Genomic DNA, 18773 nt, shown 5'->3' with positions numbered 1-18773 from the left:
AACCCATCCAGAAAAAACAAACAGTGCAAATAACCTCCGTGCTCTTTCACACGAAGGAGGAGTTTGCCTGGTCTCCCAATTGAAATACATCAGTTGTTTAATTCACAAAAGGTTTCCCGAGCCTATTGCACACAATAAAATGATAATGAAATAAAACAGACTGGGCGGAGAGCCTTTCAGATCCTGCTCGAGCCATTAACTTTACAAAGATGGGCGGATCCTCTGGTCAGCTGTTTAAATAAGTGTGAACCACGAGCTCATTCAATTTATGATGGAAAAGTGGCTCATGTGGGCCTGCTGTTAGTTTGAGGTCTTCATTCCACAGATACATTCAATTGGATAATACGGTATAAAGTATAAAGTGGTGGTAAAAAGAAAGTAGAGTTTGTCACAAATTATAAATATCTTGGGTAGTCTATTAAAAAATTGTCTCATAAATTGAAGGATTATTTTATTGTAATAAAGCCTGTTTTACTGATGAAGCTGGAAAACGTGATGTGATGTGCTTTACATTAATGCTACTGCCAAATGCCTGGGCAGCTCATGTCACTGTGAGATTCACTGCAGTGTTTCAGATTCACTGTTGTGACCCGTGAGGGCTGCTGCTGCTGCGCCCCGTGAGGGCTGCGCCCCGTGAGGGCTGCTGCTGCTGCGCCCCGTGAGGGCTGCGCCCCGTGAGGGCTGCTGCTGCTGCGCCCCGTGAGGGCTGCTGCTGCCGCTGCCCCGTGAGGGCTGCGGCAAAGAGAGCGGTCTCTCTCCAGCAGCTTGGGTGCCCTTCAGACTTGTGTTTGGGGTTTTTGTGTGATTTTAAAAGGCAAAAATTGCGTTTTTAAACACAAACTGTGTTGTATTTGTTCTTAATGTCTTATTGGTGCAAATGTTTTTAGGATTTGTGTGGTGTCATGTCTCTCCTTTGCCCCAGGCTACCCTTTTAATTAAATAATAAAACCAAATGAACACACAAATTGACAAAATGACACATCTGATGCACCAGGCAAGTTACAGGTCAGATCTATGGAGAGGCGACCCTGCTCACTGTGAGAATGCATGTTTTTCATGGGATTCTGTATCAGTAAAAACACCTGTAATTGAATAGATGCCAGTTTAATGCCACAGTGTGGAACGTTCAAGGCAAAGAAAGGACTAGCAGGTGGGGAAGCCCACATCAGGAAAGTTACATGGTGCAGCTTTAAGCTGTCAGTCCTGAAACACTGGCTGTGTTCACATTCACCCCAACAATCGGACCATAGGGTTAGGGTCTCTGGAGTTACATCTGATGTGAGTAATCTGAGTTCCCTCTGAATGTTCAAACTTGTGCAGGTTTTTACAAGGAAAATTATATGAAAATGTGCAAACAAAAGTGTCAACAAGAGTTAAATGTTGAATTTTAAATCCATTGCCCTTTGTTTTCCAAATACAACAGTACTGTAACTCTAAAAAAAAATCCACGTTTTCCTCTGACACATGTTACAAGGTGGGTTTGACGATCAGATTTCTCTTGTGATGTAAACACACCCCAAAAAACAGATCAAATTCTTATTATAGCTGATTATTCTGGTCGTTTGATACGGCCAAACCAAATGTCACAACAGGGTGAACCGGCCCTGTCTGACGTGGGACTTGAATCCAGGACCTTCTTGTCGTGAGTACTTCTGACTCAGGTTTGTGCAGGTTATTTACTGTCCCACTTCACCTGACCTTGTGTTACTCATAAACCCGGCGTTTGCCCTCGTCCCGTGTGAAATTATGTTTATTTCTCTTTCATAACACGCACATGGCCCGATGGAGCTGCAGTTTATAACCTTTTGTCTCTTGTGGATCAAAACAAACCTCGTTGTGCATAATAAATCACACAATTAAGAAAAGGCTTCATGTGGAAATGTGGTTGGTTACAGAGGCTCCATTGGACTAGAACTGTGAGAACCATGAAAACAAACACAATTTAGGATTTTATGAGATTCATAAAAAATAAATTACAATTCTCAGGCTTTGGTGACCTCTTTTTGACAGTTCCTCATGACGACCCGGGCAATTTAAGCCTTGTAAATCTTTGATATTTATAATGTATTATGAGGTAACTATGGGGTAACTATGGGGTCTATTTTTGCATATTTCTGTAATTATTTCATCAGTGATCAGTACTATTTAATTCACAATATTCTTACAATTTAAGATAGGCAGAGCAAAAAAACAAAACAAAACTCCATGTATTGTTTTTATTGATACATTTGCGTTTTACACAGTTTTTTTTTACTAGTTTTCGTGTTATAAATCACGACTATGGGGGAGTTTAAAGGAGTATTATCTTATTATACTACTAAAACTACTGAAATATTAATATTTTTATCGCGCAGCACTTAGGCAGCAGTTTTTGGACATAAATAAATTGTAATGTCCCAGATTGTGGTAATAATGACGCAACTGAATAAATGCAAAAATCTACGTGTTTAAAGTCATACTGCGGAACATTCCAGGCAAAGCGGGAGCGGTGGGCGTGGGACTCTGCGACAGTGAAGTGTAGTCTGATCTTAGAAGCACTGCTGGAGTTCAAAAACACTTTCAAAAACCTGCTCGACCCACAAATACTGTCTGTTCAGAGCCTCATATACCGTATTTTCCAGACTATAAGTCGCCCCAGCAAAAAATCATAATAGAGAATAAAAAAAACACATATAAGTCGCTCTAGAGTATAAGTCACACCCCGGCCAAAACTATGAAAAAAGGTGCCACTTATAGTCCGGAAAATACGGTATTCATTTAATTTGGTTACACATGTTAAAGCCTTTATTGTTTTTTAAAAGTGAAAAGAAAAACATTCTTCTTCCAGCTTCCTGGAGTTCCCGCCCAGACACAGGCAGAACATTTAATCCCACGCCGTCAAACCTGCTCGTCATTAATTATGTTTTTATTTATTATTTATTATTTTTTTACGCTGTTACAATGCAATTTAAAAGGCCCGTACCTGACATTTATTTCATTTTTTAAATTCCCTTTACCGCTGGAGTGTCTGGTACAAACAGCAGGATGTTGCCGTGACGTTTTCAAAGACACGTCGTTGAGGGAGAACCAGGAAGTGACCGCATGGGACAGAAAATTTGATTAAAACAGCGACGTTATTGGGATAAAAACAATGGACGTTTCTCTGTCGTTTTAACATCAGACTTAATTCTAAGAAGAAGAGGAGCACACGAACAAGCGGTGACGTTTTAAATCTGTTTATTTGATTCGATACAGTACAGAGGCATTTTGTCGAGTAGAAATATCCTCGCACGTTTGAATTAAGACACGTTTTTCGTTACTGAATTCCAAACGTCTGTAGAATGAGATGACACCACTTTGTTCACAACAAGAATGGCATTTAGCGTACAGTTTTATTGTACGTAATCGGCCAACAATTTAAAAAAATGGCTTGATCACCAATAAATACACGTATAAAAACACAATGATATAGTAGATTTCATTGTAAAAAAAAAAAAAGATACCGAAGGCACAACATCTTAATTCTACCTTGGCAGTCCAGGATCACTTAAAAAAAAATAGCGGCAAAAGTCAGTAATAAGCCTTACCCAAAATACCACTTAAATAACATAATAATACTACTACTTAATATCATTACTGTCATAAGAATATCCAGTCAAGTTTCCTATGATTAGGCGTTATTATGCTAACAGATATGCAGAAGTAATTCCAGTTTTGGCAGAGCTGTTTTCTCTTTTTCTTTGGAGCGTTCTTCTCTTGGTACGAAGGTCAGTGGAGAAATTAAATATGGTTCTTAATCTTAATGTTTTGCTTCGGGAAATGTTACGCTGACCTTAAACCGGATAAAGCCAAGTGACCCGGCGGCGGGAGCGGGAAGTGATGAGTTTGTTCCATTTCTTTATCAAATGACGCTTTTAATTCAAGAGCAACGCAGCCAGTCATCGTGCTTACTCAATGTGGACTATTTGGTATTTCTGTTGTGAAATGTTTAAAGGGGGGAAAAAACATCAAATTAAAATAATATTACATTTACAAAAACAGACAATATGCACTTTTGTAAATCAAATATTGCATTAAGTCCAGACAGTTGCTCAGAATTTCAGTCGATTTCAACCAAATATTGACGTTCTGGTGGAAGGTCGGTCCGGAATGTTCCAGAATCTGGCATTAAACGTGTCTGTTTCCATGGAGACAAGATGGTTTGAACGCCAGTAAGACGAAGACAGGCAAGCTCTGTGGAGAGGTCTGAATGAGCATGTGTTTTTTTGGTTTTGTTTCTGTTTAATGATTAAAAAAACGGCTGCGATTTAGAGATTTTTATTTTTATTTAAAAAAAAAGATTCAATAGAGTTTAATGCCACGCTGCGGAACATTCCGGGCACAGCACAAACCCGCTCCTTTACCCGCTCCTTTACCCGCCTCTGGTCGTACCACAACACAAGTTATTTTTCTGCCACAACATAAAGCAATACGTTTCTTATATTTTGTAAAATCAAAAACAGAAGCATAATAAAACAAAATACTAACATAGTATAAGTTTCTCACTGTAAATCCAGTTGACGATAAAAACGCAGTATAAAAAATAAAAATAAAAAAATGCAATGTTATAATACGTTTTTTTGTGTTTTTTGTTGAAACCCAGGACCTTTTTTAATTTTAAACACACGGAGGATTCCCATTGGTTAAAACATTCAACAGTATTCGCTCGGGGGTCATTGGTTTTCCATAGCGTTTGGTATTTTCGATGATGTCAGCGAGTCCCATATTTCAACTCCGGGCGAAATTTGACGCAAAAAAACCCTCAAAAAAACGGTCCGGGCCGAGACGCGGACACGGGACTGACCCCACAAGCTGAACAAACAGCCTCTGGCATCCACCGACCAGGAGAGAAACGCCAAACAAAAGCTAGAGTTAAAGCTCAAATGAGTTCATTCTGCGCTCAGAGGGGTCCTCAAACGCAGTGGTTTGTGAGGCTTTTCCAAATCCTGCTTTAGACCGGCCTCAGTCCAGTTGGTTCTAGTTATGAGCAGGTTTTGTAGTCATTTCTAGTCCCGTTTTCAAGCCAGTTTGGAGCTGGTGTAATTGGTGTAAGTTAAGACAAGGTTTAGTTTGTAGTCATAATGTAGTCCTGGTTTGGACCTGGGTAAGTCCCGCCTTAGATCGTGGGGTTAAGTCCAGGTTATAGACCATAGTTATATAGACCTAGTTTGGAGCTAGTTTGTCCTGGTTTAGTCCTGATTTGGACCTGGTTTTGACCTAGTTACAAGCAGGTTTCGTCATGATATAGGGCTGGTTTAGGGCTTGGGTTTAAATCCAGGTTTATTAGCCGTATAAAGACCTGCTTTAGCACTAGTTTAGAGCTAGTTTCGTCTATTTTAGCACAGGTTTTGTCACATTTTGGACCTGATTCAGTTCTAGTGTAGAGCTAGTTTTGTCATTTTTTGAATCCTGATATGTTCTGATTTGGAACTGGTTTTGATCTAGTTACAAGCAAGTTTTGTCATGATATAGAACTAGTTTAGTCTTGTTCTAGTCCTGGTAAAGGTTGTATAAAATCCTGATTCAGGCCAAGTTAAGTCCAGGTTATAGAGACCTGGTTTAGTCTTTCAGCAATGACAGCTACTATCTCGAACAGTTGATAGACTTTGCAAAACTTCCCCTCAGACATGGAAGTATAGAAATATAACTCGGGTTTGTTTGTGGCATTAGTACTAGGTAAACTGCACTCTTTCACCTTTAACTCAAAACTCCAAAACACAAATACTTCCTTACTACTTTGGTAAGAACAAAACACTTTCACCGTCCCGTCTTCTCACTTTCTAAACTCTTACTATTCTACATAACACTTCCTTCAAAACCAGCTTCTATCTTTGCTATCTTTCAACAACAAAGTCCCTTCTTATCGCCGCACTCTTCGTCGCATCCTTCAAAACAATTTACACACTGTCGACCTTCTACACTGCAAACAAATATCATAAATAACATAAGCTAAAACAACTAGCATATTTCTACACTCGGAGAAAACGTGCGTGTCAACATAACTAGCTAATTTCAATCAATGTGGCCGTGAATTACAAGTCCACTAGCGGATATTTCTTGAATTTAGTCCATTAATAACAATGAAATACTCTCAAACCTGTCAATTCCGCTCTAAATTAAACAAAACACATCGTGAATACTGAGGCATTTCAGCTTAGTTCGGACGCTTTCTTTCTTTCCGTCTTTGCAGTAACGCTAAAACTCTCCGCTCTCTTCGCTCTCTCGCACCCTAAACAATAGAAACAATAGCTGACTAATTGTGCTCGAATGGAACAGACTAACACGCACAGAGCCGGAGGGCAGAGCGTGCACCACCTGCACTTTGGCGATAAAATCTACACAAAAACACTTCTGCGCAATTTTTTTTTCCCGCCTAAGGAATTTGCTCGGTCATCAACAGCTCGTATTAAAACAAGCAGCGCTGCGTGGAGTATAGCAGTTTTGCACACTTCCCTACTTACATTTTGAGTATTTTGAAGTCTGAATCTTGTCAACGCTGTACGTTTAAAATAGTAAATAACAGAGAAAAAGTGATGTTTTCCGGACGTCTTTCGCTGCGCAAATCTAACGCAATCATCAGCCCCAAAAACGTCCGTCGAACTTTAATTCCGCTTAACCCAATTGCGCTCTGTGGCTCGTTGCTTGCAGCCTTTGGCCCGTCCGCTCAAACATTAACTCATGAGACGTGGCATATCTTTGGCACGAATGAAGTGATAATAAAACGTCCAAGGCGCTCGTTATCAGGTATCGCCTTAGAAAACGGCCAAGGTTAGACTCCAGGCGCATTCCCGGATCGTGAGAGTGCGTCTACGAGTCAAAAACGGCGTTCGAATCGAGCAGCGTTTGAACTTTGACCCCCCTCGACGTGTAAAGCTATCGTTAGCCGCGCGCTAAAAGGCTAAAAGGTCCTGGGCCGGCATCCACATTCATAAAAACATATAAATCAACAAATACTGTGGGCGTTTTGGCTTCAGCTTGGAAATGACATACATAATTTAGTTTGTATGAATGAAAAGGCACTTCCTATACATCCCCTTAGTATTTTACATAGGACTACACTTTTATAATGATAATAATAATAATAAGCTCCGCGTGTTACATCCGCAGACTTAGTTATACTTACATTGAGAATATATAGAGAGGAAAGTTATTATATATGTCAATTCCAGCTTCCAGTAGCGTTAAAAGCCAGGCCGCCCACCAGCTGAGCACTTAAACAATTAAAAGCTACAAACGTTTTAATAATAATAATAATAAATAATCAGCAAAAGTCAGATATTTTTTGGAACAAGACCCTGGTTTTTTGTCGATGTAAAGATCACAAAAGCGTTTGTTTGTGTGTGTGTGTGTGTGTGTGTGTGCTCTTAGTGAGTTTTTTTAAGGTGCTTTGTAAACTCAAGATTCTGGGCGGTGCGCTACGATTCGTTCAGTTTGTGGATCTAAACTTCTTGCAGGAAATGTAAACATGGCGGAAAACAGCAAAGTCGATGGGCGGGGCCGCGGACGAGAGCGTAGACGCCGCAGACGCTCTCCTCTTCACAAATGCATGTATCTGGTGTTTTCAAATGTTTCCGTTTGGTTTGTCCGCGGTTTAACGAGGAACAAAGCGACTTCTGCCATCGTCATGGCAATATGATCGGTTGACTCGACTAAAAAGTTGAAATTACATCGAAAAATTACAAAAGTTTGCCTGTTTTTTGCCTGTTTTGGTTGCATCTTCTCATCAGAATGCTAGCAAGCGTGATCAGATTCCTCTGTGTTTTTGCCACTTGCATTAATTACTCAAGTATTGCTTTCTGTTGCTTGTCGTTAACAAACCTGAAACTTGTGATTTGTGAGTGATTTTTGAATAGCACTCAAGAGCCAAACTGTTGCATTGTTCCCCATTAAACGCGTTTGGAAACCCCTCCCCCAAAAATAGGTGTATCCCAGTAACGCACTGGTCGTTAATGCCATTTACGTATCCAACACCACATTATGCCCGCACTTCTACTTGTCTTTGCCGCCCAGTCTTTCGAAACGTCTCTAGGTGAGGTTGTTGCTGATGTCCAGGGCTTGCTGATAAACCTGAGTCATATCCTCCAGGTCTCCCAGCAAAGAGAAGCTGCCGTTGTCCCCTGGCGAGCCTTTGGTCTTGGCCCTTCGGCTGATTTTGGGACCCTGTAGCGGTGGGGCGGCCTGGAACCCCTTGAAGTTGGCGAGTTGGAGGAGGTTTTCCGCCGACACGCACGCCCTGATGCTGGAGTGGCAGCGGGGCGTCGACGAGTGCCACTCCGCGCCGCCGAGGGAGGTCGGCGACAGGGAGAGCGACGAGCCGTCCTCCCCCACGATGCTCGAGGGCCGACTCTGACTGCGCGACAGCCCGGCGTCCGTCGAACTCGCTTGATCCCCCAGGGCGCCGACCGCCGCCGCCGCCCCTGACGGCAAGCCGCTGTACGTCGAATACTTCCCGTTGCGCTTCAGGATCCCCTTCCGCCCCATCGCTCTTCTGGGCGGGGACGTCGCCATTACGGACATGCTGGCGCCCCCGAGCAGCTCCGAGGACTCGCTGCGCTCTGGAGACGAGTAGTACCCTGATTCCCGTTGTTGGTTGTTCTTTAAAATGCCCTTCTTTGGCATCGAAGGCACCATTTTGGCCGGCGAGCCCTCTCCTAGTGTCGGCTCCTCCTCGTCGTCTTTATCCGGACTCAGAACTTCTTCCCCTCCTTCAGCTCGTTGGGGCAGTAAGGTCTGACCCGAATCGATATCATCTAAATTGGCACTCTGCTGCTCTTCCGTCACCCTCGTCTTCAGGATGCCCTTCGGCCGTTTGAGACCCGGCTTATCCTCCGCTCCGCCGTGCGACTGTTCCGTTTCTACGTTTTCCTTCTTGGATTTTTTGGGGCGTTGGCGTAGGGGTATGGCGGGGGCGGGTTTGGCGGCGGCGCCCCTCGGCTCAGTGCGGTTTTGCCAGTCGATGAAGCGGGCGAGCATGGGCGAGCCTCCGTGGTCGCGCTGGGTGTCACAGTCGCAGACGCTGTTCTTCCAGCCCCAGTTGACCCACCAGTGGTTGGCGATGTCCTCCACTGTGGCCCTGCGCTCCGGGTTCACCATCAGCATCCAGCGAATCAGCCCGCGGGCGTCTGGCGAGAAACGAGATCGTACAAAATGTTCAAAATGCATTCTTTCAACACACAAATGAAAGTGTTGTCACCATACTAAAACGTCAAACTCAATTTTGATACAACGGAATAGGTGCGACACTCAATACCAATTTCAATAACACAATAATAATTGAAAAATGCTCTTATTTAAAAACATTTCCAACCCAAAATATGAAGTTTCTTTGTGTTATCACGTAAACAAGTTCTGATAAAGCTCAAGATCTGTTCAGGAAAGGTCAAATTGTATCTTGTTTACGTGTTTTTGGTATTGATACTCGCTCAAATTTGTCTTCAGTTCCGATACTTCTGTCTGCATTAATTACGGTCAGATTTTTGATACTTTGTCAATGCTAACAAGCTGTTTTTTGTATTTTACTGTATGTGTTGATGCTATCAGTAAACATATTGTCTTCCGTATCTCTGCTTAGGACAGGAAAAGAGCGCAGATAAGATGTTTTTTTTAATCTTGTGTTTGGGTGACCAGCGTTTGATACAAAATAGACAATATACGAAACATTCACGCAATATGGTTAACGTTCAGATATATTTAAATGTGTAATATGTACATTTGAAAGACAAAAACGTGGCCATACCTGACGACTGGGTGGGCTCCTTGTACTCTCCGTTGCTGATCTGGCGTATGAGGTTCTTGTGGTCTCCTCCATCAAAGGGCATCGTCCCGTAGACCAGAGTGTACAGCAGCACGCCCAGAGCCCAGCTGTCCACCTGAGGAGAGGACGGGGCATTGTCACTGGCATGGTCACTCGCTATCACAGCCTCTCCTGTTTGTTGCTCTTAGGCGTTTAATGGTTGATATAGTCCGGGCTTTAGGTGAAACTACGAAGCAAAATCTAGTATAATATCTTAAATGTATTGAATGCTCTCGGTGTATTGAGTATTTTACTTGTTAATTTGAAATAAATCTGCAAATGTTGATGTGGAAATTGCTCTTTGGTTGGACAAAGTGAGATCCCCTTCACCAACTGCATTTTTTCTTCTTTCAAGTGCAATAAGTTGTTTTAAATTTAACAAAAAAATGTACATATTATTGTCTTTGTGACGTATTCTTTATAGTTAAGGAATTTTAACTTATCCAGACTGTTTTTGCTGTATATTGTATAAAGATATAAAACAAATATTCAGTCTCTTCCATGCTTCTTCTACATTGCCAACAGGATATTTGCTCACCATTTCTTCTCAATTGATAATAATTCTTTGCATAAACACCATACAAACGCAATGTGAAACAACTCTGCGGTCAAGCGCCATACTTTGTGATCTCCTGCAGTATTTTATCCAGAGTATGCTAGGGCTGCAGGAGTGTTTCTCCAAGGACCGCGGCAACATTACAAAAATAGAACTGCGAAAACACCTTCACCGTGCTTATATAAGTCTTATTATTGGCCTATCTCCGCTTTACTTTAGGGCCGGCGTGCGTTTGATAAGCTTTCAAGTGCGGGAGGAATTAGCCGGCTGCCTTGCGTTACCACGACGACCGACGACAAATGACATAACTCCGGTGGGAAATGGGCCGTTTCCATAAGACCGCGAGTCCCCTCTTTGCGCCGTCATGCAGAAGCTGGGACCAGGAAAAACTAATGCAATGTGGCTCCCTGTGAGTAGGCTGTTGCATAAGAGCCGGTGTGTGTGTGTGTGTGTGTGTGTGTGTGTGTGTGTGTGGCCATGACGATGTAGATAAACCACAGGCGGACAGTGTGGGAGCGGGCGAACGACGAGGAGACATTCGACATTCTGTGATTAGCGAGTGACCTTTAAAATGCACATGGTGGTGGAGAAGATATCAGACTACAAATGTTGAAACTACTGCCAACAATGACCCCGATAATCCCAGTACAACCTTTTCTAAACCAATAATATAGATCAAAACATCATCTACAACAATAGAGTAGCCAAATGCAACCTTTTAGCAGTCGGTTACTATCAACACTTAGTCATAGAAGTTATTAATTTGACTGTTCTACAAAGAAATGTCACAATTCCCCACACAAGCATATAAAACGTACACGCGATACATTTTGAGTGCAAAAAAACATTGCCCCAGCTTTGATTTATTGAACAATAAGTTGATATAGGCCAAACTGAGCAAAAGATTTGAAAAAAAAAAACAAAATATTCAAGGCAATTTGAAACTTGGATGTGGAAATCATGTACATTTCGAACAAGGCCTGGGTTCTAATGTCATAATGTTAGTAGTACATCTCATTTAAATCTCAACACAAGATAAATGCAACTTTTTTTCAAGCTCTTATTAACTCATTATCTTATTCTAGAGGTGATTTTTCTCCGGTGTGTAGAGCCCTTTTCTTTACTTATGAAGTTAAATATCCCGACAACACTACACAGGAAGGGGAAATCAGATAGGAACTCGTTAGGGAGCGAGCGTACTTCCTCCTACATCCAAAACGCTGTCGTCTGTCACTGTCACTGGCCTTTTTTTCCCATGAGCCAGACGCCATTGTCTCAGCCCGCGTTCTATTTTGGTCCCCGGTGTTTGCTGTAATTTCGCGGCCTCACCCAAAACTCGCTTCTGTAATTTCGATAGCGATCGCCGACTGCGTCTCCTTTTAGCGCAGAGGGGAAAATTACAGTGATTCATGCTAAATTGAATGCTTGGGATTTGAGTGTACAAAACTCAACGTTCGCCGCGCAACCGTGTGTGTGTGCGTGTTGTTTTTTTGTATTTTTTGTATTTTTTGTATGTCACTTGTGTTTTCTTTGGCGACAACGCCCGGTCTTGGGAAATGCCGACGAAGCGAAGCAACACAGTTTTCCGGGGACGATAGAAGAGTTTTCATTTGACCAAAAATATTCGGACGGGCCGGCTCGCGCTGACCTCCAGTGCCATTACGCGGCGGCGGAGTTCATTCCAGTCGACTTGCGTGAAGCGAAAACTATCCTCGAGCGGTTTACTTCAAAAGATACCAGACGCTGGGAGACAGATAAATCATACGCTGACCTGCTCTGTTGCTTAGTCACAAGAGTGAACTCCCGTAAACTAATCCCATCAAAGGAACTAGAACTAAGGATGGACTAGAGCGCAGTTGATAAGGACGATTACAGAACAATATAAAGTGGTGATTCTTCAAGTTTTCACAAGAAGAGAGATGAAAATCATGCTTGCATTTATTCAGTTACGTTTGCCACAAAGATTTTACTCATCGGAGCGGATACAGCCATAATTTTACTCCTTTCACATGCTTTGTAACTCGTTTCTGACTCGATTGTTAGTTTTTCTTGCGATGAGTGACAAAAACATTATGCTGACAATATAAATAATCCAGGAATGTGTGGCTTTTTGCACCGCTCTTTCAGATATGAGTCACTTTTTCTCATTTTTGTGGCGTATCCCTTCAAAACACCAAGAATTTGCACATACTTTGATGTTTTTTGTCCTTCTGACTGCATTAGCGCTCGATCATAAATCAGATTACGATGAGTCATGCTAGTTTGAAGTAGCGGTACTTTAATGTAAGTACATTTTTGGCTACACTGAAGCTTTTCCAAGTACCAGCTTCAAGGGGATAAAAATAGCCGGGTTGAAAACAGCAGGACTGGACCAATATTTACGCAGAACTGTCACATTCGGACTAAAACATTACAAAGCCAAGACACGATCTCCACAAAGGACAAAACAATGCCAGAAGTAAAAAAATATGAAAATGGTCTTGACCCGGACTAAACCAGACCTAGAATCACACATAGGCCAAATTAGGACTAAAAGAGAACTATTTGAAGTCAAAATCTTTCTTTCTGTGACATTTTTGGCCCCTAGGTTTTATTGGACAGAGGTGAAAAGTGCGACCTCTCACCTCTGGGCCTCGATACGGTCGTCCGTTCACAATCTCGGGCGAGGCGTAGAGCGGGCTGCCACAAAACGTCTGCAGCAGCTTATCCTTGTGGTAAAGGTTGGACAGCCCAAAGTCAGCAATCTGTGAAGAAAATGAACAGTACTTGTGAATCGTTCTATCGTTCTATGTGACATTTCTGCTGGAGGGTTTTGCCAAGGGTCATTAAACATTTCTATTCTTATGCTGGCGATGTTTTTTAAGGCAAAGCAATAGCATCTCTATGGAAGGAAGCGCCTAATCTAATTTATTTGCCCCACTCTCACAGAAGGATGCTATGGTTAGAGCAGCAGGATTCCGGAGGACAAGAGGAAGACATAAAGAGGAGATTCATGGGTGTAGAGGAAAAGGAAATGGAGTCACAATCTTACCTTGATATTACAGTTTTCATCCAGTAGCACGTTTTCCAGTTTCAGATCTCTGTGCACCACTCCATTCTGAAAGAGAAGAACAATTCATAAGTCCTGGTTTAGACCCTGTTTAGACCTGGGCTAGTTGAAAATGGTACTGATCTGGTCCTACTTCAGCCCTGGTCTGTCTGCATCAGGTTAGACCAGGTTTAGTCCCAGTTCGGCTTACTCTTTATCAACTCCTGCCTTAGACCTTTGTGAGCGCTCATTCATTTGTCCATTTTCCCTTTTTAGATCACCTTTATACCTGGTTCAGTACTAGTTCAGTCCTGGTTTATTCATGAAATCAATACTCTCGGATGTATATATTCTTGATGCATTATTCCACAACTTCTGCATTCTGTTGGTTCTGATTTAGTCCTGACATCTGGCGTAATCCTCCAGACTCATGTGTCATATAAAGATGTAATTATTGCTCTTAATGATTTATGTATTAAAACATGTGGTACGTGTATTTCCGGTTTAACTGGTGCTTGATTTGTCTGTGTCTGACGTGGGTTTTAGCTTTAGTCATTTTATACCTGATTTAGTCCTGGTTTTGTCAGAGTTTATGGATTTGACAATGTTGACTTTAGGACTAGTTTTTTTTCCTGTTTTATATTTGTTTAGTCCTGATTTAGCCCTTGAAATGGCCCTAAATAACTTTGGATTCGATTTAAACCTGGTTTATTGGGGTTTAATGTGTGGGATATTTCACCGTTTTTTAATGACAATGACAGTAAAAAAAATCTTGAATCTTTGTCCTGGTGCAGTCCTGGTTTAGACGTTTGGGATAGTATTCAAACTAGACACTTATTTATGACCTTTCCTGTTGAAAAGTTTCAGAATTCCACTTGATAATGTTCAAAAAAACCTACTATTATTACAAATTGCAACGTCTTCTCTATCACTGCTGTAGTAAATTTGATACTGAGTCTTTCCTTAGTATCACGTTTGAAATATCAGCAGTTGGAAATAGAGTAGAGACGATGTTTTAGATGTGGTAAAATGGTGAAAGTGTGCTGGGATCTCTCAGTGCGGTGGCTGTGAAGGCAGATGTGTTGTGATTCTGGCAGATGATTCATTAGACGTTACTGTCTGCGATGCGCCCGTCCTCCCGACTCCCCCGCGCACGTTCTCACCCTCTTTAGCGCTCCTCTCTGTCTCACTTCTCTTTCACGATTTCTCATTTAATTAGCCGTTATTGTTGAGGCGCTTTACAGCGCGTTAAGAAAGGCATAAATAAATGAAGAGCTTAATTGTAGTTTTTTAATCTATCTCGGCTCTCTCTCTTTTCTCCTTCCCATTCTCTCTCTCCTTCTCCTCTTTAATCACACCTCTCTCTCTATCCCCAATCGTCTCTTTTGTCACTTTGTCCTTCTTCCTGTTCCTTTCCCTTTCTCTCTCTCTTTGAATAAATATTTCAACTCTTAAAAACTCGATTTTGACACTAAGGAACAGGCTCGATACTCTCAACACTACCACTGCCAATTTCGATACCAAAATGAAAATAAAAGTTAGACAATACACTAATTATCAATGCAAAATAATAGTTGTTTCTTTATGTGACCATGTAGTCTTATTACAATTCTGATAAAGTACATAAGATTGATCAGAAAAGGCCTAATTTGGTCCTGTTTGTGTTTTTTAGTATCAATACTTGTCCACATGAGTATCTAGTTTTGATACTACTTTAGGTATTGATAGTATTTGATTTTCTCTTATCTCCCCATGGACTATGGCCTCAGCTCTATCTCCAGCTGGTAAAAAGCACTGCAGCAGCATATTCAGACGGAGGTTTCATTATTACTAACTGTCAGGGCGGTTGTGGCAGTAAATATTACTCTGAATTAAATTAACAAAATGCTCTATACATGTATCATAAATCAGTGGTGGTTCTTCAACTGTGGTTGAGCCCCCGTTTACAGCTACGTAGACGACTTCTGGATATCCCCACGAGTTTTCACGATTTATGTCCTGATGTAGAAAAGTTTTGAGAGAAGCGCTGAGTCCTGATTTGAGTCCTGGAGAAGGCTTGGTTTAGTCTGGATTTGGTTCTAGAGTAGTCTTGGTTTAGTCCTGGTTTGGGTCCTGGAATAGTCTTGGTATAGTCCGGGTTTGGTCCTGGAATAGTCTTGATATAGTCTTGGTTTGGTCCTGGAGTAGTCTTGGTCTAGTCCGGGTTTGGTCCTGGAGTAGTCTTGGAAAAGTCTTAGTTTGGTCCTGGAATAGTCTTGGTTTGGTCCTGTCTTGGTTTGGTCCTGGAGTTAGCTCAGGTTTAGTCTTTGTATAGTCCTGGAGTAGGCTTGGTTTAGTCCAGGCTTGGTCATGAAGTAGTATTGGTATAGTCCTGATTTGGTCCTGGAGTAGTCTTGGTTTAGTCCTAGTTTGGTCCTGGAATAGTCTTGGTTTAGTCTGGGTTTGGTCCTGAAGTAGTCTTGGTTTGGTCCTTGAGTAGTCTTGGTTTAGTCCTGGTTTGGTCCTGGTGTAGTCTTTGTTTTTTCCTGGTTTGGTCCTGGAATAGTCCTGGTATAGTCCGGGTTTGGTCCTGGAATAGTCTTGGTTTGGTCCTGGAATAGTCCTGGTATAGTCCGGGTTTGGTCCTGGAATAGTCTTGGTTTGGTCCTGGAATAGTCCTGGTATAGTCCGGGTTTGGTCCTGGAATAGTCTTGGTTTGGTCCTGGAATAGTCCTGGTATAGTCCGGGTTTGGTCCTGGAATAGTCTTGTTTTGGTCCTAGAGTAGTCTTGTTTAGTCGTTGTGTAGTCCTGGTTTAGATTGTGTATTTATTGTCCCTTTAAGTCCTGGTTCGGTCCTGGTTTAGACCTAGTTCTATCCTAGTTCAGACCTGCTTTTCCCACATGCAGTATCTTTTGGCCTAGTTCCTGTTGTGTTAACCATATTTTAAGTCCAATACGGCCACATTTCTTTCATTTCAGAATCAAAAGTAAAAGTTTGAGAACCTCTGGACTAAAAAATTCCCACAAATTCAGCCTTGGTTTTCTCGTCCAGCGCATTCCTATGTAACACTAACCATGCCCCTCTAATAGTGCGGCGTATAGCTATCGTTAATGCGGCTGCCTTTGCCCGCTCTGCTGTTCTTGGCCCGGCGGCGCTCGGGAGGCATGTGTTTTTGAATGAGACGAAACGCAGGCTCGTTTAATTCAGGCTTAGACTCCGATTACGCCGCTCCCGACACGCACTGTATCAAGGCCGGTCCTATCTGTCGACGCGGTGATCGATGTCCTGACATGGCCTCCGAGTGTTACTGAAGGGACAGAGAGAGAGAGGGAGGGAGAGAGAGAGAGAGGGGAAGGTGAGAGAAAGGATGAGAGAATTAGGGAGAGAGTTTGGAGAGAGAGAAGAGAGAGAGGGGAAGGTGAGAGACTTAGGGAGAGAAAGAGATAAAGGAAGGGAGAGTTTGGAGAGAGAGAGAGAGCAGAGAGCGAAAGAGGGAGAAAGAGAGACAGAGAGAGAGGGAAGTGAGAGAAAGGATGAGAGAATGAGAGAATGAGGGCGAGATGGAGATAAAGGAAGGGAGAGTTTGGAGAGAGAGAAGAGAGAGAATGAGCGAGGGAGAAGAGCGAAAAAGGGAGAAACAGACAGAGAGAGGGAAGTGAGGATGAGATGGAGATAAAGAAAGGGAGAGTTTGGAGAGAGAGAAGAGAGTAAGAATGAGATAGAGGGGAAGAAAGCGAGAGAGAGAGAAAGCGAGGGAGACAGAGACGAGAGAGGAGAAAGGGGAGAAAGAGAAACAAGAGAGAGAGAAAATGGGGAGAGAAGAAAGGTACAATTGGGAGAGAGATATATTTAGGAGAGCGAGAGGGCGAAAGACAGAGAGGGGGTGAGAGAGAGAGACACTCTAAAATGTCAACTCCACTTGCACACCTCAACAGAAACCGTTGTTTTAAATGGCACTTGTTGCTACGGTGAGTTTCTGCTGCAGCTAGTTTAGTCCTGGTGTAGTCCTGGTGTAGTCCTGGTGTAGTCTTGGTGTAGTCCTCGTGTAGTCCTCGTGTAGTCCTCGTGTAGTCCTGGTGTATTCTTGGTGTAGTCCTGGTGTAGTCTTGGTGTAGTCCTCGTGTAGTCCTCGTGTAGTCCTGGTGTATTCTTGGTGTAGTCCTGGTGTAGTCCTGGTGTTGTCTTGGTGTAGTCCCGGTGTAGTCCCGGTATAGTCCCGGTGTAGTCCCGGTGTAGTCCCGGTGTAGTCCCGGTGTAGGCCCGGTGTAGGCCCGGTGTAGGCCTGGTTTAGGCCTGGTCTAGTCCTGGTTTAGGCCTGGTTTAGTCCCGGTTCAGTCCCTGTTTAGTCCTTGTTTAGTCATGGTTTAGTCCCGGTCTATCCCCTTGGTTACCTTGTGGCAGTGGTGCACAGCGGAGACGATTTGCCTGAAGAAGTGTCTCGTTTCCCGCTCGCTCAGGCGGCGGCGCTCGCTGATGTAGTCGTAGAGCTCGCCTTTGCTCGCGTACTCCATCACGATCACGATCTTGTCCTTGTTTTCGAACACTGCGAGAGACAAGAGCACGTTCAAATATTTGTACTATCGATTCCATATACATTTAAGTAGAACATGTATTACATAATTTTGCATAAAGATGGAATTATTGCAGCGTCTCCTTTATGTATTGTGGTCAAAACTATGAATAAGTAAGGAAACAAAATAAATATAAGATACTACTACTACTACTACTACTACTACTACTACTACTACTACTACTACTACTACTACTACTACTACTACTACTACTACTACTGGTACTACATAGGGGAGGGCAATATTGATACATCTATAAATTATATTTGGACAATTCTTTATGTATGTATCAGGAATAGGGATGACGAGATAATTGATCATGATTATTCACGTCACAATTTAATCATAAAAACCAAAAAATAATAATCGGGACAATTTTAGAAGCGAAATTAAGTATGTTTTGTTACCGTACTTTCCGGACTATAAGTTGCCAAAACTATGAAAAAAGGTGTGACTTATAGTCCGGAAAATACGGTAAACATACAGCCCAAAAAATAGACCTAAATGTAAAGAACTTTATTTTATCTGGCTGTTTTTGTCACATTTATCTTTATTTTCAGACCACGGGAATGAAAGAAAATGGAAGATTTGTCGCGAATAATCATTAAATCGTGACCTTTTTCCTCAGAATAATTGCGACACTAAAAGTTGATATCGGGACATACCTAATCAAAAATGTGCTGAAATGTGGCCATAAAAATCTTTCACAAAACATGAACAGACCTAAACATTAAACAGATAATAAAATTGTTGGCGTAATTTTTGCTCTTCTACTCCTTCTTCAAAAGCAAGAACTACTGCAACTACTACAACCACTACGACCACT

The 18773-nt window shown here is 42.3% G+C and overlaps 1 protein-coding gene across 1 annotated transcript in view; it reads right to left on the bottom strand.

Annotated features, from left to right (window-relative positions):
• Positions 1–3201: 3201 nt before the first annotated feature.
• The window catches only part of nuak1b (NUAK family, SNF1-like kinase, 1b), a 39526-nt gene continuing 23954 nt past the window's right edge, over positions 3202–18773 (bottom strand). The window contains exons 3-7 of the mRNA XM_072434924.1: positions 17768–17919; positions 13399–13464; positions 12992–13111; positions 9755–9887; positions 3202–9140 (exon numbers count right to left, since the gene is read on the bottom strand). Coding sequence (XP_072291025.1) covers positions 8044–9140; positions 9755–9887; positions 12992–13111; positions 13399–13464; positions 17768–17919 — 1568 coding nt within the window. The 3' untranslated portion in view covers positions 3202–8043. The remainder of the gene's footprint in view (positions 9141–9754; positions 9888–12991; positions 13112–13398; positions 13465–17767; positions 17920–18773) is intronic.

This window comes from Eucyclogobius newberryi, unplaced genomic scaffold (genome assembly GCF_026437365.1).
Source record: "Eucyclogobius newberryi isolate DKJ021-1_F unplaced genomic scaffold, fEucNew1.0.hap1 SCAF_7, whole genome shotgun sequence".
In the NCBI taxonomy this organism is placed as follows: Eukaryota; Metazoa; Chordata; class Actinopteri; order Gobiiformes; family Gobiidae; genus Eucyclogobius; species Eucyclogobius newberryi.
This window is presented reverse-complemented; position numbering and strand designations above follow the sequence as displayed.